The 21,480-nt window shown below is 37.4% G+C and overlaps 1 protein-coding gene across 5 annotated transcripts in view; it reads left to right on the top strand.

Annotated features, from left to right (window-relative positions):
* Positions 1 to 21,480, top strand: part of p130CAS (Serine_rich_CAS and FAT-like_CAS_C domain-containing protein p130CAS) — a 66,638-nt gene that overhangs the window by 42,900 nt on the left and 2,258 nt on the right. For 2 of the 5 annotated variants that reach the window (XM_028185198.2, XM_089731468.1), the window contains exons 2-8: positions 15,774 to 15,914; positions 16,140 to 16,280; positions 16,871 to 17,164; positions 18,492 to 18,678; positions 19,302 to 19,542; positions 20,475 to 20,643; positions 21,169 to 21,392. In XM_028185198.2, coding sequence (XP_028040999.2) covers positions 15,774 to 15,914; positions 16,140 to 16,280; positions 16,871 to 17,164; positions 18,492 to 18,678; positions 19,302 to 19,542; positions 20,475 to 20,643; positions 21,169 to 21,392 — 1,397 coding nt within the window. Of the gene's footprint in view, positions 1 to 3,031; positions 3,054 to 9,765; positions 10,048 to 12,683; positions 12,902 to 15,773; positions 15,915 to 16,139; positions 16,281 to 16,870; positions 17,165 to 18,491; positions 18,679 to 19,301; positions 19,543 to 20,474; positions 20,644 to 21,168; positions 21,393 to 21,480 lie in introns of those variants that run through there. The other 3 variants (XM_089731467.1, XM_028185200.2, XM_028185197.2) reach the window with 3 other exon arrangements.

Here is a 21,480-nt window from a genome sequence, read left to right as displayed (position 1 = left end):
TATTCAATTTACATTTGAACTCAACTGAATGCTTGATATAATTTTCAAATTTCATGTGCTATTTGGACAGCTTACTGACAGGTAAATGATATTGTTACCGGCAGGGTTAAAGTTTCGCTGTTTACTTGTATGCTACCCAAAAATACAAAAGTACAACATGCTTATATTGCTTGTATTTCATGATGTGTTCATATTGTATAATTATAATAATTGTAGTATCTGGCATTGAAAATAATCGATAGCAGATAACGAGGCGAGTGGTCGTCTTTGAATATCCAATTACCTGGGCGTTGCGATCTCGCGTTTCTGCATATTTGTAGCTAGTAGGTATATAATAACATTGATATTGATTAATCGTTATCATTCAGTTCGTATATTTGCGTCAAATGACAATCCTGTTTTTAATGCCGTGGCACCGTGTAATGCAATTATTTATGAAATGATTACGTGGTACACTTTAGTACAATATATTCATGGCAGGTAGGCAGCGGCTTGGATCTGCCCTTAGCATTGCTGGGCGACGGTAACCACTCACCATGAGGTGGGCCGTTTGACTTGCGTTTCGTCTACCTAGAAGGGCAATAAAAAAAACATTATTTTGCCAAAAAGTTATAAATAATTAGGCTCATATTTTCAATTATAATTGAAGTTCTACAGAATCAAATAAATGTTTTTTAAAGAGATTATTATGATCTAATAAAAGTAAAAAAGGTTTGGATTATTTAAATACGAATAAAATAATATTACGATGTTTACGAATTATGCAACAAAATTAGGATTTCTTATTTACTTATATATAATTAAAATATATAAAAATATAAAAAGTGTATAAAAAAGTAACATTTCCTTGAACTATATCGCACTGCTATTTTTAATCGAATTAAAACATACTTTATCCATAGATTGCTATAGAGACTATTTCAACTTTCTTCATTCTATTCTGTAATAAGCTATCGTCATTCAGTAAATTACCTATATACATTATTTTGTTTCATAATAATAATTAACAAACGCTTATTTAAAAATGTATGGAGATTTGTGAAAAGCATTTAATCTCGGCGGTATCTGGCGTCTGTTTAGCGCAGCATCTAACAGGGCTGTGTAAGCACAGTTAAGTAACTTGATGTTTATAGTTTAACCAGTAGGTAAACGCTCTTGGTTTGAGTCACAAATTGTAAAGGTTTAATTAAAATCATCTTCCATTAAATTGTTTTTATAGTGTTCGTATTGGATGGGTCTATATTGCTAAAAAAATTTATCAATAATTTTAATATTTTCTTCATTAAATATTAGACTACTGTCAAACGGAACAATAATAAGTAAACCAATATAAACATTTGATACACATTCACAAGAAAAATCGAAATAATAACGTGCGTCGTAACTTACCCTTGTCGAGCATGACTGGCATTTTTATGGAGTGAATCAGGAAAATCTGTCATCATTGTGGACGCACGTGTCCAGCATGAGCTTCAAGAGATTACCCCGCCGACGGCTTTGAGTGAACCATATGCGACCCTCAACGAATATGACAAGGGAATCTGACGATTAATGTAAACTTAATGCGTTATTTCGTTCCATTCTGACTCCCGGACAGAGTTTTGTGGTGGTACTTTCAACAAACGAAGTAATGTAATCGATAGTAAAGTAATAAGTCGCCGGTCGTTAACAATAGTAGGTTTTAATATTCAACATACGTTATTCATGCATAACATGTTACACAATAGCCATTCCGATGTATTATCAAAATGTTATATGCGTTTTCATAGTAACGAGTAAGTGATAAAATATCTATGACGTATGAAATCGATACGTCTTCCGCATTAATTTAGTGAAGTACCTCCTAATTTCGTTGAGGATAATACTCGTAGAAGCGTCATTATTTTTAATTTATTGATAATGTTATGTGTGTATTATATACATATATTTTTTTGAAAACAATGGGTTTCGTTAGTCAGAAAATAAGGTGAATCGACAAATACCGCATCGAAAAATTACAAAATGTTGTGCGCGATTAAAACTTAAGTAAGATTGAAATGTTATTTACCTTTTGAATTTAAGTCGTAAGTCGTTACATTTTTAATTACATTTACAGTACATTTTTAATTCTACAACATTAATTTCTTTCTGCGGAAACAATTAACAAAAATAAGTTTAAATTAAAAAGTTTGTATGTTGCGTAAAAAGAGTATAATTTATTGGCAAGAATGGTATTATATTGGTATATATAAAAGCTATATTAGGCTGTGAAGACTCTTTAATATGCCCGAAGCGAGCCTGCAATTGATATTTGTCTTGTGGTCCACTGGAGCGCGCCTATCGCAGATTGGAGTGGCTGTCGGCGTCACGTCAGACGCAAAGTGTTGTGTCCCCTCCGCGAGAATCGATCGCAGGAAAATAACTTACTTTATAAGTATTTATACGACTAATTTTTTCCGATTATTTAATGTATAGTCAATCGTGACGCGCAGTGAAACTTGCGATGTGGTACATTAGCGCTGCTGTCGGTGTCACAGACGAATGAGTACTTTGTGCTCTGACCTGATACTTGAATTAATGACAGAAATCATGTGTAGCGGCATTAACGTGATTGATGTCTATGAACTCCAGTAACCACTTAACACATCATTGTGCTTAGTGCGAGTTTTTTAACGGTCTCGATAGCGTAACAGTTGTGTTGGAACGTTTGCCTACGTTTACCGCTAGGGGCGCTGTTCAAATTGCTTACGAGTTAACTTTTACGCTATCATCATCATCTTAGGCCTTACAGCCCAGGGTGGGCCTTAGCCTGGTCCAGTATGTCTCTCCAGACTGCTCTGTTCAGGGCTTTCTCCTTCGAGTTCTTGACACCGATATTTTTGAGGTCGCGCTCCACGCCATCCAACCATCCATCAACTTTTACGCTATCCAGAACGTTAAAAACTCGCACTAAGCACACAGTTGGGCTGTGAGCTACGTTTACCCACCTAAGCAAAAATACCACAAAATATAATCTTAACTATATTTCCATTCATGATTTGTTTGTTGACAGATCCCCTCGCCGTTTGGACACAGTGCGTAATTTAGTAGCATGACTTTTGTATTCTGAAATTATTTTGTTTAAATTTTAGTGACTTAGATTTGGTATCAAGTTACGCTTAAAGCTCGTACACGTCACGACACGAACGTTATCTCGGGACTTGCGGTCAAAGTTTAAGTGTCTATTCTTCCGTGAATATATACTTGATGGGCGTCTTGTGAGCCCCTACCCTGCCTATTTCTCGTGTAAAACAGTAATGCGTTTCGGTTTAAAGGATGGGGCAACCGTTTTAATGTCAGTTTTACTGAGACTGAGAGCTCATGACTCAAGGTGGGTAGCGGCATTTACGTCGTTAATGTCTATAGGCTTCGGTAACCGGCCGATTAACACTATTATAATGGTGACTTCAAGAAATTAATATCCAATGCTTTCGTTTTTTGGTTCATTTAAATTTACCTCCACCACCTGATTTTAAAGGTCATTTGACAACTTAATCATTTCACTAGTTGCAGAATGATAAAATGATAATTTGAAAATGTTATTTTGCGTTTTCAATTATATTTTACAACACATTCATTATTACTAATATAATAATAATAAATATTGATTTAAATTTCCCTCCACCACTAGATTTTAAAGGTCATTTGACAACTTAATAATTTAACTAGTTGCAGAGTATTTGCGGTAGGCAGCGGCCTGGCTCTGCCCCTGGCATTGCTGAGGTCCATGGGCGACAGTAACCACTCACCATCAGGTGGGCCGTGTGCTCGTCTGCCTAGAAGGGCAATAAAAAAAAAGAGATAAAATGAAAATTTTATTTTGCGTTTTCAATTATAATATATTTTACAACACATTCATTAAATTATCAGTATAATCATGATGCATTTTAAGGAAGTATTATTAATTTCGACGATATATTTCAAATTGAAACGGATAAATCAACCACAAAGTATCGTGACGGTTCACGCAACAGTCATTAGGTTGTATAAGCAAACAGATTGCTTTAATTAAAACAAGTGAATCATGCAACTGTTTATTTCCACGATTTCGACAGGTCGTTAGGTCATCATTCAAAATCGGTTTTGATTGACTACCGTGTCTAACATCTCTCAAACTAAATAGTTTGTGTTTTTTTCAAAGCTTATGCAATTTTACTAATAGACATACTTTTCACTACGCAATAATTTAACACGAATATTTTCATGCAATATACTTACCGCGATGTCTGAGATCTATTTGGCTGCGCCCTGTCATCCTAGAATAAGTGACATTTAATCTTTTCTGGTGGACATTACAAAAGACGACTAACAATAAGAGATTCAGCAGAAAAGGGACAACGATATTCCTCAGTATTCTGACAGTACACTGTGATCGCCAACAGACATTTGTTGGTATTGTGAGAGCGCAGACATAAATACCAGCATTCTAAATCATTTTCCGAGCAACGCTTTTCGATTTGAAGTCAGTATGTAGTGGAACCGAAAAATTTGCGAGCTTTGCTCTCCGATTAAGGTCGGCAGTGGAACCATTTCTCCATCAACAGCAATAAAACACTGAGTATCAATGTAGAAACAATAATATTATGTTCAGCTAAACAATTGTCTATGATATGTACGATAATGATAGCCATATAGGAGCGACAAGAAGACAGGCGATCTATCAAAATGCCAACGCGTCTTACCATTTAAGATTATAGGTTCCATATAGAATAACTGCTGTATATATTTATCTCCTTGATTGATCTATGAAGTCCTAAGATCCAGTATTACGTCTGCTTTTATGCTTGGCTTGAGCTAAACTTGTATTATCGTACCATCGTAACAGCGGGACAAAGTTCATTCGTACTACATACTACTAGTTTCTTGAGATAGTTGGATGACACGTGCCATCCTGTTCTGTGGAAAGAAATGAAAAAGGAGATTTTAAACCCTTTGGTAGCTTTGACGAGTAGATTGACAATCCGAATGTTGTTGTTCGAAACTTGTATACGTAAATGCTAGCTTATCTTTCACATATCGTCTCAGTCTGTGGTTGGATGTTTTTTATTGTAGGATAATAATTACAGCTAGGTTTTTTTCTTTTAAGGTAAAGAAAACAGTCTTAAGAAGTAGGTCGAAGCTCAGCTATGCTAGGGGTTTGGTAATGTCCATTAGCTTCGGTGACAACTTCAAGTGGTCTGTATGAGTCTCCGCCTTTTAATGCTATTTCAAAATATTATAGTTTGGCTACACTACTATGATGCTTAACACGTTGGCAAACTACAGCTGTTAAATTAAAAAAAGTATTTTATTCGACGAAAGTGCAAATTAAATTGAGATATAAATACATTTTTTTTTATCTGATGGCATTTTTGAAGTTATTAGGGAGCGAGCACGATGAAGTGAGAGCTTCGTGTAACAGCAAAGATGTGTGTATCCCGGAAAGCTTGCGGAGGGTGGCAAATACTTTTATCCCATCGAGGGATGTTGTCGGGGGGATGAGCTGTCTCGGATTCAGTCCAAACAGCGTTTTTACTTTATGCTGATGCATTACGAGGCACGATTCTATTCGTTTATGTTATATAATAAAATATCTTATGCCGTGTGATGGCGTGGATGATAGGTATTTTTTGTTTCGTTTATCGGATTCCAACACAGATTCCATTAATTGGTATTCACTACGGTCCAAATATATGAAGTAAGGAATAGTGGGTATTTCTGTCTATATAAATCAATAAAAAATAACTTATGATTCGTGCAATAAACCAGCCTGACCTTTCGTAAAATCGTAAAATGTTATCGTGGAATAAACATAAAATATATTGTAAATTAGTACGGAACTTGTTATTATGTATAAATAAATATTTAATAACAAAAATTGATAAACATTTGGCGACACAGGCTGTGTTTAATCAGACACAGTGCTCTGGACTGTTTAAGAGCTGCTGTGAATGAGCCAAAATTGTTTAAAGCTCTCTCGAGAGTCGCAGTTCCGTCTCGACTTTAGCGTAGGGCTGTGAACGTTTGCATTCATTTGGTTAATCCACTCGACGCTGTGTTCTCTAATCCTGAACCAATAGAGTTTAACAAGTCCTAATAAAATGCCTGAACGTTTAAAGTACAGAAAAAAATATCTAAAGCGGTACAGCAACTGTTGCACCTGATTTCTTGCACACAAATTAGTAATAACCTCCTTGCTGTTGGCACGAAAGAAAAATAGCTACAATCCGGGTGAAATTTCGCGAATCCCACAAACGTAATAAACAGTTTCATGCTACGATGTAAAAGAATCGGATGATACGTGTTTTATCATTTACACTTTAAATTATGTAATAATGCTATTTGTTAAGAGTTGCAGAGCTTCGGTCTGAGTACAGTGTATTTAATTGAAAGTTAATGTGTAATCGATAGAAATAATCGGCTATAAATGTTTCCAGTAAACTGCTATTGCTAGATTAAGCACTTTCAAAAATTTTTACTTTGAAATCTTCATTACAAAATATGTCTTTGTGTTACCTACCTACCTTGCTATCCACGACTCTGTATGAGCACGAGTTCGAGAAACTATATATGTATTCAAATGGACAGCCTCAGACTGATCCGACCTTGTGACGTGTCAATTCATATCTTAGAAAATATTGGATACTTTTTTTGCGTAAATAGGTGAACGGTCTCTCGTGTCATCTGGTGTAAAATGCATATCGCAGCCCAGTCTCATTTGTACTGTATTTGTATATATTATGTCCTTTCACGAGTAAATTAAAATTGTGCAAAAACATGATATGCACCATACACCGCGTAGGCGTTCGGTGCAGTTATTGTACGTGTTAATAGTGAGTTGGACGTCTGCCAACCAGCCACTAGACGACGCGAGCTACAAGTGTCAAAAAACGGGCGTTCACCATCACCGCACGGCAGACACATAAATTAATTGGGAAACCGAAATTTAAACTAATACCTAACTAATGTAGTTTTCGAACTGAATGAAACGAGAATTGTAAAAGTGAAAACAATGCTCAAGTTGTAGGAGAAACATTAAAATCATATATTGCTCGATTTGCGTTTTATAAAATGCAGAGGAAAATTACATCACTCGACCCTCCAGTATGTCCTCCTCCCGGGGAGGCCCTTTCATTTCGTCCCCTCAGGTCCGCCTATTCTCATTGTTCCTTTACAGATACTTTTTAAAGCCTGCTATAAATACTATTGGCCATCTCTATAATTTACATATTCAATTTATGTTCACAGCGTGGTACTTTAAATAGGAGTGTTAAGTGTTTTAATTCTCGAATTACTAAGAGATAGATAATCTTCATTTTTATGGTATTCATAAAATAACGAATTATCATATTAATACCGATGTACGAATGTTAGGAGACTGAATAGGCAATCATTAGGATGGGAAAGTGGTCAAATGTCGGTTGTTAGGTAAGGTGCGTGGGCAAATGCTTGGGTCGCGTAGGTGTGGATCATCCTTTTGTTACAAACCTGCATATTCAAAACCTACACTCGGCAACAAATATAAAATACATTACGAGTCAGCAGTCATTGCTTAGTTAGATGTTTTGATTGTGCTTTTTTATAGTCGTGGTTTTCAAAATTTCTAGAGATTCTAGATTTGGGAACTGTTTCAGAGCTGGTTTATTTAATTGTTTATTAAAAAAAAATGCAATTTCAGTGAAAAGCTAAATGTTAGGCATTAAAAAAGCATTAAGACATTAAAACCGTTTCGGAATTATGTAGTTTTATAATTGTACAACCAACAGAAAAAATATGTAATAACGAATTCAATCCTCTTAAACGAGGAATATTAAAGCACTTTCTTATAGTGAAATACACTACAGAATAAAATCTCACACTAAATTTTAAAACAATCAAATGTCATCATAATAGTGAACACTAATACAAATCAATTGTTTGAATAGTACTTAGTCCATTGGTACACTATCTAAACATGTCTCAGACTGACTTATCTCGACAGGCGAGCATTATTTAAAGTACAGCTGTGTGTAAATGATAATGACTACGTGTGTTTTTATCGATAAAAATTATATGATTTTTTTATTAGACATTTTCTTAGATCGATATACTTGGTAGACGTTGTTTTATCAGCCCTAATTGGCTAATAAAGCCATTAATTCTTTTTCAAAAAATAAACAAGACTATACACTAACAACAACGCATTAGATTTTTTAAACTCTACCAATAAACTGTTAATTGATTACAAATGTACTAGTTCATTTACTTAAACATAAATTGATGTATAATTCAATAATTAAGACACTACAAGGCGGATAAGGTAAGCAGCAGCCTGTCTTGAGGGATAAGATCGATGTTTCAATTCAATTGGTACATCGGCTGTCAATTCTAACTGGAAAACAACAGTTCGTGGCAGAAATAAACAGAGTAGCACTATATAGAGTACCAATATCCGCACAGACATAAATTGCATTGAAATCATGTAAATTTAAAGGACTTATCCACTCAACCATATAGGTAAAGGTACAAATAAAAATAAAAAACCTTGATATGTTTTCTAAAAATACATAATACACATACGTATTATGTAACACACACCTGTACAACAGATATATAAATCAACAACAACATGTATCCATCGAGCATCGTAACGCATCGTATAAATTTGCATCTTTTTGGTTCACTTACAAAGATAAATCATGCAATTTAAAATAACAAGCAAACTTGAAGAACGCCAAATTCCAATTAAAACTTTTATAATTTTTCGAAGAAGCCAATTACATCGTTTGACTTCAAAGGACGACGTTTCAGATCAGTAATATCGCCCATTCATCTTTCGCGGTAACTAACCATTACCGTGTGGCAATCGATGAAGGAAAAAATTGTTTAATTATAATAAAATAACAGGCGTCTAGACGAATGGCGCCTCGTCCCTGCCATAATGTCGCACGCTAGCAACTGCATCGACATTATGTGACTATTTTCAGTCCGCAACGTTTCCTGGTTCATTTGTTTTAAAGCTGTTCTGAATGACAGGCATGATTCTCGTCATGTTTGGTTATATTTTCGAGTTGTCTTTTTTTCCATAAATGAATCTTATTGCCTTTGACTTTTATCGGCGCCCTGTCACTTTAGTTCGCATCATTGATATGATCTTCAGGTTCTATTTAAACTAATTTTATAAAACTTAATAGGTAGGTACTAAATGCGTAAATGCGAAAGTGAGTGTTTGTTTATACTTACACGTCTTATCTACTCACCGATAATTATGACTGGTTGGCATTTTATCATTTCACGGGTACAGAAAGGACATAGGGTACCTTTCATCTAGATAAAAAAAAAAAACTATTCCTGTGGGATAGAAAAAAATAGGTTTTACGCTTAGGTCCGACTTACACAAAACCTCGGATCGAAAAAATTGCATCATGCTACCTGTAGTATCTTGGAAGAAATACAAATAAAAATTTTTTATTAGAACTAGTATAGGCTTTTTTGGAAAAGTCATGCATGTTCTCAACATTTTCTCAACAGCTTTCATACATAGTATGTTTATGTTAACGCCAAATAGAAGCACATACAACATAATTATAGGTATATTGTTTAGCAGCGTCCTACAATAATACTTGTTCTGTGCTTAAATTGGTTGACCAAATTACCATTAAAGCGAGCGAAGTCGCAAGTAAAAATTAGCTTAGGTATAGGTAATAATCATAACTTATAATTTGAAATTGTAGTTTGAACACTATTGCTATTGAATTTCTGTCGTTGAATCCTAGTTGGAAAAGACGGTCTAGCAATAGCTTGAAGCGACGTCTAGAAATGTACAAAAATATGCTCCACTTTTGTGAAGTTCCTCGTATGTCCTTGGCGCATGCGCTTTGACCTCTGTCGTACTACATGCGACCTTCCTAGGTCGCCCCGCCATTCAGTCCCCCGTTGGCTCTCATTGATTTTCAACACTATCACATGGCAGAGCTTACTCGACCGCGAAAATTTACCATACGATTGATTTGTCAATATTAGTGGCACGTGGCTGCAATAGAAGTACAGAAAACTGAATCGAATTGCAAGGTAACGAACGAATGAAGTTATCCAGTCAACCATTTTTGGCATCAGGCTTAGGAGCCTGCCGATTGCATGTAACCAAATCGCCAAACTATATAAATTTATTAAACAATAATTTTATTGTGGTTTCAAACATTATTTATTATTTACTAAAGTTGTTTGTGAATTCTCTTGTTAATATTTCGTCTTGTTTATTTGTAAAATAACCACAAAACCGTAGCACTTTACGACATTTCTATTTTGATGACAGATTCAAAGACGAGGACGGAGAGTAGGTTGTGGTTTAGCGAAGGTTCACTGTCCCAGAAATACTAAGTAATGTTTGTTTTTCCTTTTACTTCTTGAAAACAAACGTAGCATTGCGAATTTGTAGAAACAAAATACAAGAGGAAATCATAGCCGTTTATCTTTTTTTTTTATATTGCTTAGATGGGTGGACGAGCTCACAGCCTGGTGTTAAGTGGTTACTGGAGCCCTTAGGCATCTATGACGTAAATACACCTTGAGATACAAGTTCTAAGGTCTCAAGTATAGTTACAGCGGCTTTAAACCGAAACGCATTACTGCTTCACGGCAGAAATAAGCAGGGTGGTGGTACCTACCCGCGCGGACTCACAAGAGGTCCTACCATCACTTAAGTTTACAAGTATGTGTAGTTAAGTTGGTAAATCAGAATAGTTATTTAAAATAGCTGTTATATATAACAAATACTACGTAGTCATCAGAAGAATAGTAAGTACAACGTAATATATGATTAAAAATGTCTGTGTTATTCTAAAATATTGGAATCTAATCACATTTCATAGTCATGGTAGGCCGTATTGTGAGCCTAAGCCTTAACATTTTGCGTGTTTCCGCGGAGCAGTCATGTGTTCCCGTTTAAAGGGTGGACGAGTCTTGATACTTTATTACTATTACTATATTCATACTTCGACTTGTCTAAATATGAGTAGCGAGCGACACCCTGATCACCGTCCTCGCTGAACTCTTCGCTTGCGAAATAGGGCTCGGCGGGTAAATTAAATAGACACAGCCCACTGAGTTTCTCGCTGGATCTTCTCAGTGGATCGCGTTTCCGATCCGGTGGTAGATTCTACGAAGCACAGCTCTTGCTAGGGCCAGTATTAGCAAAACCTCCGGTGTGAGCCCTAGGAGCTCACCTACGCGCTAGGGTAAAGCTGAAATAGCCTCTCAAGACTATCAGCATAGGGAGGGAAAAAAGCCAGCAACATTCACATTATAAGCCGACGGACCCCGTTAATCAAAACAACAAGCGTAATAATACAAGTTGAGGTACTTATGCACTATCAAGTGGGAGCAGGAAACTATGGTATCTATCATAAATTCAGAAGTTTACTTTAAAATTAATTCGTATAATAATTCCATGTTTAATGAAACATTTATATAAACAGCTGTGGCTAAAATTGGCAAGAAAGCTGATAAAAACACAATATAGTAATAATGGTTTTTTTTTTTTTATTTAGGTCTCTTAGTGAATTGGTTTTATCGATCATTAACAGATTAAGTGTAAGTAAGATTAAATGTGTCGTTAAGACTATTAACGTGGGAATAAAATAAGCAAAGTTTACATGAGACCAATTTTGATGACGGCATACAACAAAACTTAAAAAATCTCGGCATTGCTACTTGTGGATATTTCTTCACAATGTTACATGGATACTGAAAGCACCACAAAAGATAAGAAATGCATGAGCGTTAGGTAGACACACACATTTATTAAAACTGGGTCTGAATGGCTGACCACAAGGCGCCAATAAAAGGATACAAATGATACAATGGTCCCCGATATAGTGACGTGAATTAACCTTAGAAAATGACCTCACACGTGGATAGATCGAGTGCTATACAATAATAATTTAACAACTATTATGTCAGTTTCTGTGAATGGTGAATCTATGAATCACACCAACTCATGCGGTTTTAATCTGCGTACAATTAATTTTCATTGTTTTTAATTATCTTTAATTTAAAATAAAGTACAAGTCATATAATATTATAAAATGATATTCTTATTTCGTATGAGCATTTATTTTTATTGCAATTTTTTGTTATCATTGACAAAATGTAGTGAGTGTTTTGATTAGAATATTAGGTAGAAAGGTAAACTAAAATGGTCTTAGCCCTCGATGTTAAGTTGCTACCTGAACATTGAACCTCAAGCATCACCCTCTAACCTTGGGATCGGAGCTTGAAGTCTCAATCATATGTAATGTCTTACATTTCAAGCCAGGACTGATTGCTTCGGGGCTGAAATAGGTAGTACAAACACGTGTTGTTTCACAATTACCATAAAATCAGTGGTCACGCTAATAAACTGTATAGGTTTGAACATAATGAAAACTTAATTTGTACACTAAGACTTTTGGCCCATGGCAATAATGACGGTAAATTTTATTATTTATCTATATATATCTTGCACAATAATAATTGGCCAAAGGTCACAAGCTGGCTGGTAATAATAGGCTCCTGTCTCAGTGTCTCAATATCTCGAAACGGACATAAATTTAATAAGTGCGTCGATCTTAATGACGTCACTGTGACTCAACTGGTTCCAATAACGGTTACACTCGTTGTTTATATAAATAAATATATTTATTATATTTAGTGTTAATATTGTTTCAATCAGTTCACTTTGTAACTTTGTGGCGATCACTTGTGTCTCATTACTAGTGCTTGATTGATATACAGACTTTGTAAAGTATTTTGTGAAATTTAATAATAAGTTCTAAAAACAAATATAGTTTACAGAAGGTTGGAAAAACCAGTGCTCACAATGTGTAACTGTAAATTTAACCTAAAAATTAGCGTTAAGACATGCTCCATAAAATGGGTAAACATTGTAAGTTGATTTGATTATTAGATTATTTTATGCGTTTTTTCTTTCTTATCTTGTCTGCTGGAATGTTACATGCTGTGCTTTAAGTCGTCGCGGCCTAAAGGATAAGACGTCCGGTGCATTCGTGTTGAGCGATGCACCGGTGCTCGAATCTCAGGCGGGTACCAATTTTGCTAACGAAATACGTACTACATACGTACGTTCCGGTCACCGTCCTCATCGAACCCGTCGCTTACGACGAAGGGCTCGACGAGCGAACTAACCCATAGACACAGCCCACTGAGTTTCTCGCCGGATCTTCTCAGTGGGTCGCGTTTCCGATCCGGTGGTAGATTCTGCGAAGCACTGCTCTTGCTAGGGTCAGTGTTAGCAACTCTCCGGTTGAGCCCCGCGAGCTCACCTACAAACGTTAGGGCTAAGCTGAAATAGCCTTTCAAGGCTATCAGCAAAGGTAGGAAAAAAAAAAAGTGTGTGTGTCCGCTCCGACGCACGACTGGAGTTTACTGGATATAAAAAATTAAACGAAACAATACGAGAAATAGTTCTATATTACGACAACACGATACACTACAGATTATTAACAAATTAACGAGACACAAAACAAACGACTAACAAATATATGAAAATACAATAATGAGAGAAACGCGCGATCAGTACGAGGCTTTGTGGCGGACTGCCGGCGCATGTACTAGCATGTCACACGAAATGCGCATAACGCATTTCGTGTGACATGCTAGTACGATTTTGGTCCCCATAATTTTCATACCCCGGGCCTATATATGTAAATCGATTCTAAAGGAGTAAACTCCAAAAAGAATAGAAATACGTACGTAAAAAAAAATGCTGGCGGCAATAAATCTGTTCCATTTTGTTCGATATCGAGCCGCTTTTAGTTGGAATTTGGAATATCATAACTTCACAAATTACTCTAAAATCTAGTCGCACTACCATCTAGGTGATCGTTCCAATATTCAATAAAAAATTAGAAAGATTATTCGTCCAACAATAGTGCTATAGGAAATTGTTCGCTTATTTTGAAGCTTTCTGAAAAAAAAGCTCGTAAGATTTCACTGAAGGCACGCTGCACCAAACCGAGATTTGATTTTTAATTCATTCAGACCGGAAAGTATATTGCGATTATTTTTTTAAATAAATAGTATATATAATCTAAATCAACTTTTAAAATACGTTACTTTTATTGCATTCGGACTTCGGGACATCTGAATTCTTGGTCAAATTTGTCCCAGTCTAGGCATAACTGTTCTCTTTTTTTTTGATTAATTATCTCAACTTTTTATCAACTCCTCAATTTATCTTCAGTTGATACAAAGTGAAGTATCATTAATGTATTTCTAGTTTATAATTTTGGCATTAAAAATAATGATTCCTTTATTCACAAGCGAGTAACGCATTCTAAAATGATCCTATGTGTGTTAACATGTTATTCAATGTATTTTCTATGGAAATTAATAAAATCGACATGTACCTATTTAATTTAATATTTTGAAAACGTCAAGAAGATCGCAACTAGTATGTATTTATATTTACGTATATTTTTTTTGGACACAGCCTGTCAGAAACATCGTAAATAAATGTATATAGTAGAATTAACAATACTGTCTCAGAAAATAGACTGCAGTCATTCCGCGTAACCGTATATCTATTTTCAATATCGATTAATACCCGCGAATTATAAATAAGTAGATATAAATTTCTGCCAACGTTAATTATGATAATGGAAGATAGTGTTATTTTAAAATATGTAATGATTTTGTAATGATTTCACACGCCTATGCCAATGTTACCTAGACTTTCAAACAACAGTCACAGTAGTGTATGTATTTTAGAAAAAAAATCTCTTTCATTACCATTTTTGGCGTTGCCAATAAATAATGATGATTTTATCAACAACGCGTTTCACTAAAACTACTCGACAACCACAAAATTACTGGTGGTAGGACCTCTTGTGAGTCCGCACGGGTAGGTACCACCACCCTGCCTATTTCTGCCGTGAAGTAGTAATGAGTTTCGGTTTGAAGGGTGGGGCAGCCGTTGTAACTATATAGACTTGAGACCTTAGAACTTATATCTCAAGGTGGGTGGCGCATTTACGTTGTAGATGTCTATGGGCTCCAGTAACCACTTAACATCAGGTTGGCTGTGCGCTCGTCCACTCATCTAAGCAAAAAAAAAATTACTTGTTTTAGGTACTTATCAAATTTTAAAAATGTGTTCCTAAATACGGATGAAATTATGTAACTACTGTTCCATTGTTGTCAATAATATTGATCGATTAGAATCGACTGTCAAACGACGGGATATAGAAACAGTCATTATGCGCCGGTGGGACGTAGGACGCGGTTTTGTCGCAGCTGCATGTCGGCAACATCGCTCGACATTGTCTAATACTAATGGGGATGAAATACGACTGACACATTGAAGTTTATAACGCTTTTGTCCTGTAACGAAATTGATTTGATGAACGTGAGCAAAACTGATTATTAGGAGACTATATTCTAAAGCCTAAGTCTAAAGTAAAGCACAAAAGTCAAGAGTTTTACTCTCGAAAGAATTTTATATAAATCCCAAATATATTGACTTTTCTGCTTGAGTGCTAAGTTTCGAATTGTCGCCATGTCGCCTCCGAATCAGTTTTCGATTCGTTTCTTGATTGATCATTATCATATTGGATCAGATTATCATATCAGATTATCTTCTTGAGTTATTGAGTCGTTATCGCGGATTAACAAATCACAAATTTGTTTAAAGTAGTATAGCATAGTAACAAGAAAATAAAAAAAAAGCATTAATATCTAATTAAGGAACTCTAAGACCCTTCCTTTGTTTCTGAAAGAATTTAATTGTTATATTGCAGTGTATGGCGCGTGCTTTGTATGATAACATTGCGGAGTCTCCGGACGAGCTAGCTTTTCGAAGAGGCGACCTGCTCACCGTGCTGGAGCAGAACACCGGTGGCAGCGAGGGCTGGTGGCTGTGCTCGCTTAGAGGAAGACAGGTATTTTTATTTCAAATATTCGAAAATTATTCAATATAGATTTTCGTGGTCATTATTGCATAGATTTCATGACCGTCCGCTATTGTTTGTCGAGAAACCGTACTATCGTTATGATTCATAACCTAAAGCACGAAACAATTAAATCTCACGTAGGCACGAATGAGTAATTATTGTTTTGTTGATAGCTGTAGTGTAAGGTCGTAATTTGTGACGTGTATTTTTCAGGGAATATGTCCGGGCAATCGGCTGCGGATAGTGGCGGGCGTGTTCGACTCCAGTGGAGCGACGCAGAGGCGGCGAACGAGGCCGCCTGCACCCGTGGCCCACCAGCCACTTCCCACACAACAATCTCCCGCGTTTACCAAAGTAAGTTTTTAGGTATTTAATAATTTGGTAAATAAAGTATTGTTTACAAGTCCAATCTTATAATATATTAAACAAATGTATTTCTTTCATTGATCCGTAGAGCGCTTACACTCGCACCTTCGTTACTTAAAGTAGACCCATGAACCCGATCTGAGTGCTGTCACTTCATCCGCGCTAATTAGTACCTAGTTAGGTACTTAGTATTTCCAGACAAAACGCGATTTTTTGTTTGTCACCCTTTTGCATTCACTTTAAACCTTTATAGTTGATTCCTATCTCTTAGATAGGTACATCACGTTCGTATCGTGAAACTCATTTTGGTTTTTGTTTCTAAACGCTCTCCTATGGGATCCAGGTGGACCATAAACAATACAATTTGAAGGTACACGAAAAAGGGAAGATCTTCCACCGGGCGGATGATATTCCTCGGTAGACGGACGGTCCAAATGTTGTTCGGAACTTGTATATATGCAAACTTATCTTGAAACTATCCTAAGCGAGATTTATCTGTCAAATGTTTTGTGTTGTATGATGGCTAACCGCTACACAACCGTCTGTACAAATCGATTAGACACAAATTCAAATTTCAGATAGAGGAATGTTCACACTATGACGTGCCCCGAGCGCCGATGCCCGTGCAACGCATCGCGACGTACGATTGCCCGCGACCTCTCGGCGACTGGTACGACGCGCCTCGCGCCCCGCGCCCCGCCAGTGCGGACTCCGCTTGCAGTGGGACCGGATCCTTAGCTTCGGCCACATCGAGTGCGTCCGCGAACTCTGCCAACTCTGGAAGCTCCGCTTCGAGCACTTACGATGTTCCTCGGACACGTGCTCTTCCTTTGCCTTGTGACGCCGCATTGGAAGCATTAGAACGATTGCAGGTGCAAAAATTTTCTATTTTAGTATTATTTTGACGATTTATGAGGTTATAACTCAAATTATTCTTTTAGATGATGATTTGTGGTTTTGTTTATTATTCATATACCATATTTGTGAGTCATTTATCCTTTTGAATTACAAATTTGTGCAAACTCAATTCTTATGTTAAAATATAATAATATTATTAGCCTAGATGGGCAGAGCGGCTCACGATTCGCCTAGTAATAAATGCTTACTACCATAAACATTTTGTTTATATAGTAAGCATATATTGACCATACCTATATAAGCTGGCATTTGACCATGAGGTCAAAGTTTTAATTGGATTAAGCTTCGATTCCGATTCCACCTCTTGCAGCCTTAACGTTGCAACAATTATTACAATATTTAATGTTATTTACTATTTCATCATCATCATCACAAACGTTCATACTGAATTTTACCATTTAGGCCAGCTAATATTGGTTCTGATTGCACCACTTTTAAAATCGAACAACACAATACGACAATAACATAAGCCGCCATTATAAGACTTAGGTACTTTATAATCTGTATTTAAAATCACTAGTAGTTTTAGTTTTTTTGGTTTTTTTGGCGGGAACGCGAGTGAAGTTGTGTGATTTGTTTTATTTTGTCTGTTTAGTGTTTCTTCAGGTTTAAATGTGTAATAAAGGTGGTTTATTAACTGTTTAATATCTGTGAAAGTGCACATATGTGGGAAAATGAAACAAAACCGCTGGACGTAACTTCTCGGGATCCTTCAAAAAGTCCACTGAAAAAATCTCAGTAAATGACCACCATTTTACTGAGATTATATTTCATCCCATATCATCTCATCTTATTTCATTTAATTTCGTCCCAGTTGATTGATGTCTCAAATTAATCATCTTCATTTCATTTCACTCTATATTATCATTTTTCATAAAAATAAGAATATAAATTAAAATAAGACATGTACCTAAAGGTCTTAGTTACCAGGTCTAAAATCCCTTTAAAAAAAATAGTTTTTTTTTGCGATTAATTAAATTAAATATTAAATATTTATCTTTACTAACAATCACGCTACGTTAACTGGTCCTGTGGTAAGTTCGTAAAGAACTTGTGTTACAAGTACCAGATAACGGAAATAAATATAAGATTTTTATTATACACATACATATATTTGATATACATCCATAACTCTAGAAAATACATTTTATATTTTTCATACAAATATCTTCCCTTGGCGGGATTCGAACCCGCGACCCCCTTGTCTAGTGACCATGTCACTTACCACTACACCAGGCGTCCGTCAAAACGAAGATTGACTCTATATTGTTGTGTGGACAGGACGAGGCATCCGCGGCGGTGTCGCGGCTACTGTCGTACGTGGCGCCGGGCTGGCGGCGGCGCGGAGCGCTGCGGCCGCGCGTGCTGGACGTGCGCGTGGCGGCCGCACGCCTCCGCGCCGCGCTGCACGACCTCGCAGTCTTCGCTGACGCCACATTAGCCAATGCACACGATGCCCACGATAAAGGTAATTTGATTCGTATTATCTCTTCATTACGTTTTTCATTACTGGTGGTAGGACGTCATCGTGGTCTAAACGATAAGACGTCCGGTGTATTCGTATCTACCGATGCACCGGTGTTCGAATCCTACAGGCGGATACTAATATTTTCTAATGAAATACGTACTTAACAAATGTTCACGATTGACTTCCACGGTGAAAGAATAACATCATGTAATAAAGATCAAACCCGCAAAATTATAATTTGCGTAATTACTGGTGGTAGGACCTGAGTCCGCACGGATAGGTACCACCACCCCGCCTATTTTTGCCGTGAAGCAGCAGTAATCCGTTTCGGTTTGAAGAGTGGGGCAGCCGTTGTAACTATACTGAGACCTTAGCACTCATATCTGTAGGTGGATGGCGGCATTTACATTGTAGATGTCTGTGGGCTTCAGTGACCACTTCACACCGGGTAGGCTGTGAGCTCGTCCGCCCACATAAGCAATAAAAAAAAGTCCCTATTCTACCTCTAGTCCCTATTGCCTTCAATCTACTGTAACCCTTAAATAATCATTTCTAATTTAATCCATTCCCGTCGCTCCAACATTTCAATGTTACGTATTCTAATATAATCCTTACGCTCCTAGGCATAGCGGTCAAACTCCGGCCGCTGGTGAAGGCGTTGAAAGACGCCGAGCGCATCACTCACGAGGCGACGAGCGCGCTGGACGCGGGCGACTGGGCGGCCGAGCGGCTGGAGCGCGACCGCGAGCCCACCGACGGGACGCTCGACGCGCTCGACCAGCTCGTCGCGTGCGCGCGCTCCCTCACCGAGGACGTGAGGCGAGCCGCTTCCTTCATCAACGGGAACGCGTCGTTATTGTTCAGGTACGGAAATATTGGGACGATGCGGGGGGGTACCCTAACCGGGAAAAAACGTCCGTAACGTAAGATTTTTATTAGTAACGCTCACAGTGTACGACTTAACTTTGTAATAACGTACAAAAAATAACATATTTTTTTATCATTCATTGACCACGATCTCAGAGCGTTCGTTTGCGCAATACACTAACTCTTATGCAAACAACCGTGAATGAAGTGTACCACAATAAGTTCGCACGTTACCGAATGACCGTGGGTTGTTGCGAAACCTCCAGTTTCCCCACCTGTCCTGGTGAAACTGGAAAGGCCTTCGGGCCACCAGTAAACTTTCAATCATATAAAAAAAAAAAAAACCTCCAGTTTCATTTTCTTTATACCTCGAATAGAACTTAAAATTAATATTTTTATATTAAAGAACTTCGTTCCTATCCATTGTCCCACGACACCACACATCTTTTTTATAATTACAATTTGCCGCCGCTTATAGTTAAACATAGCAGTCGTCACGGCCTAAAGGATAAGACATCCGGTGCATTCGTATGTAGCGATGCATTGGTGTTCGAATCCAGCAGGCAGGTACCAATTTTCCTAATGAAATACGTACTTAACAAATGTTCACGATTGACTTCCACGGTGACTTCAACATCGTGTAATAAAAAATCAAACCCGCAAAATTATAATTTCCGTAATTACTGGTGGTAGGACCTCTTGTGAGTCCGCACGAGTAGGTACCACCACCCTGTTTATTTCTGCCGTGAAGCAGTAATACGTTTCGGTTTGAAGGGCGGGGCAGGCGTTATAACTATACTGAGACCTTAGAACTCGTATCTCAAGGTGGGTGACGGCATTTAGTGACCACTTGAACACCAGGTGGGCTGTGAGCTCGTCCACCCATATAAGCAATAAAAAAAATCTAAACTATTATTGTACTATTACAGGCGTTCCCCGGCAGTACCGGAACATGAATGGACTGAGGAGTACGATTACGTGAGGCTGGAGTCCCGGACAGCGGTCGGCCGCAAGCACGCTGAGATACGAGCAGCACTGCCGGACAAACTCCAGGCCTCCTTCGATGCGCTCGTTAGAGACGCCGATCACGCTGGAGAGGTATATTTGAAGCTTATTGTTATTCTCTTAATAACTTATTGTAACAAGGTCCCATTCTTTATATTGGTCTATGGTGCACGAATGAGTTCTTGGCTGCGAGTTATTATCAATCTCTGGCAAAATTGTGTGGTTTCTTTGAAGTGAAGTTGCTATATAAATTCCAACGCGTTGTATTGTTTTTTGATACGGCGATTCAAACCAGAATGTCTTTCCATCGTTATACCTAAGCCTCATCGCTCAGTTTATTTTTCACGATCGCCGCAACGGGCGAATATCGAAGAAGAGTTTTGTTTGATAAGTTTTTATGGTAGGTATGTTTGATAGTCGGATAAAATATTCACGGCAGAAATAGGTGGGGTGGTGGTACCTACCCGTGCGGACTCACAACAGGTCCTACCATGAGTAAAAAATGTATCAATTGATTTTTATGTGTATATTGTAATGTATTGTATTTGTGTGTATGTGTTTGTATTGTAATAATATACCTTATTAACAGAGACATTAAGTTAATTATTCGCAATGCAGGTGAGTGCCGTAGCTGCGGCCACAAGGCTACCGCATGACGACCGCCAGCTAGCCGCATTCTACGCGGCACAAGTGGCCACGTACGGCGCACACCTCTCCACGGCCGTGGAAGCATTCCTACGGACCATTGACATGGGCCAGCCGCCCGACGTTTTCTTGGCACACGGCAAGTTCGTCGTCCTCAGCGCTCACAGAATTGTACACGTCGGCGACACAGTACATAGGTATGTTGTTTAACACGAGAAACGCTCAATCGGAATACCAAAACAATAATATTTATCCTTTTGACTGCCATGTACGTCACAGGTCGAT

Source organism: Bombyx mandarina, chromosome 11, assembly GCF_030267445.1.
Source record: "Bombyx mandarina strain Sakado chromosome 11, ASM3026744v2".
NCBI lineage: Eukaryota > Metazoa > Arthropoda > Insecta > Lepidoptera > Bombycidae > Bombyx > Bombyx mandarina.
Note: the sequence above shows the minus strand (reverse complement) of the source record. Positions and strands in the feature narration are given on the sequence as shown.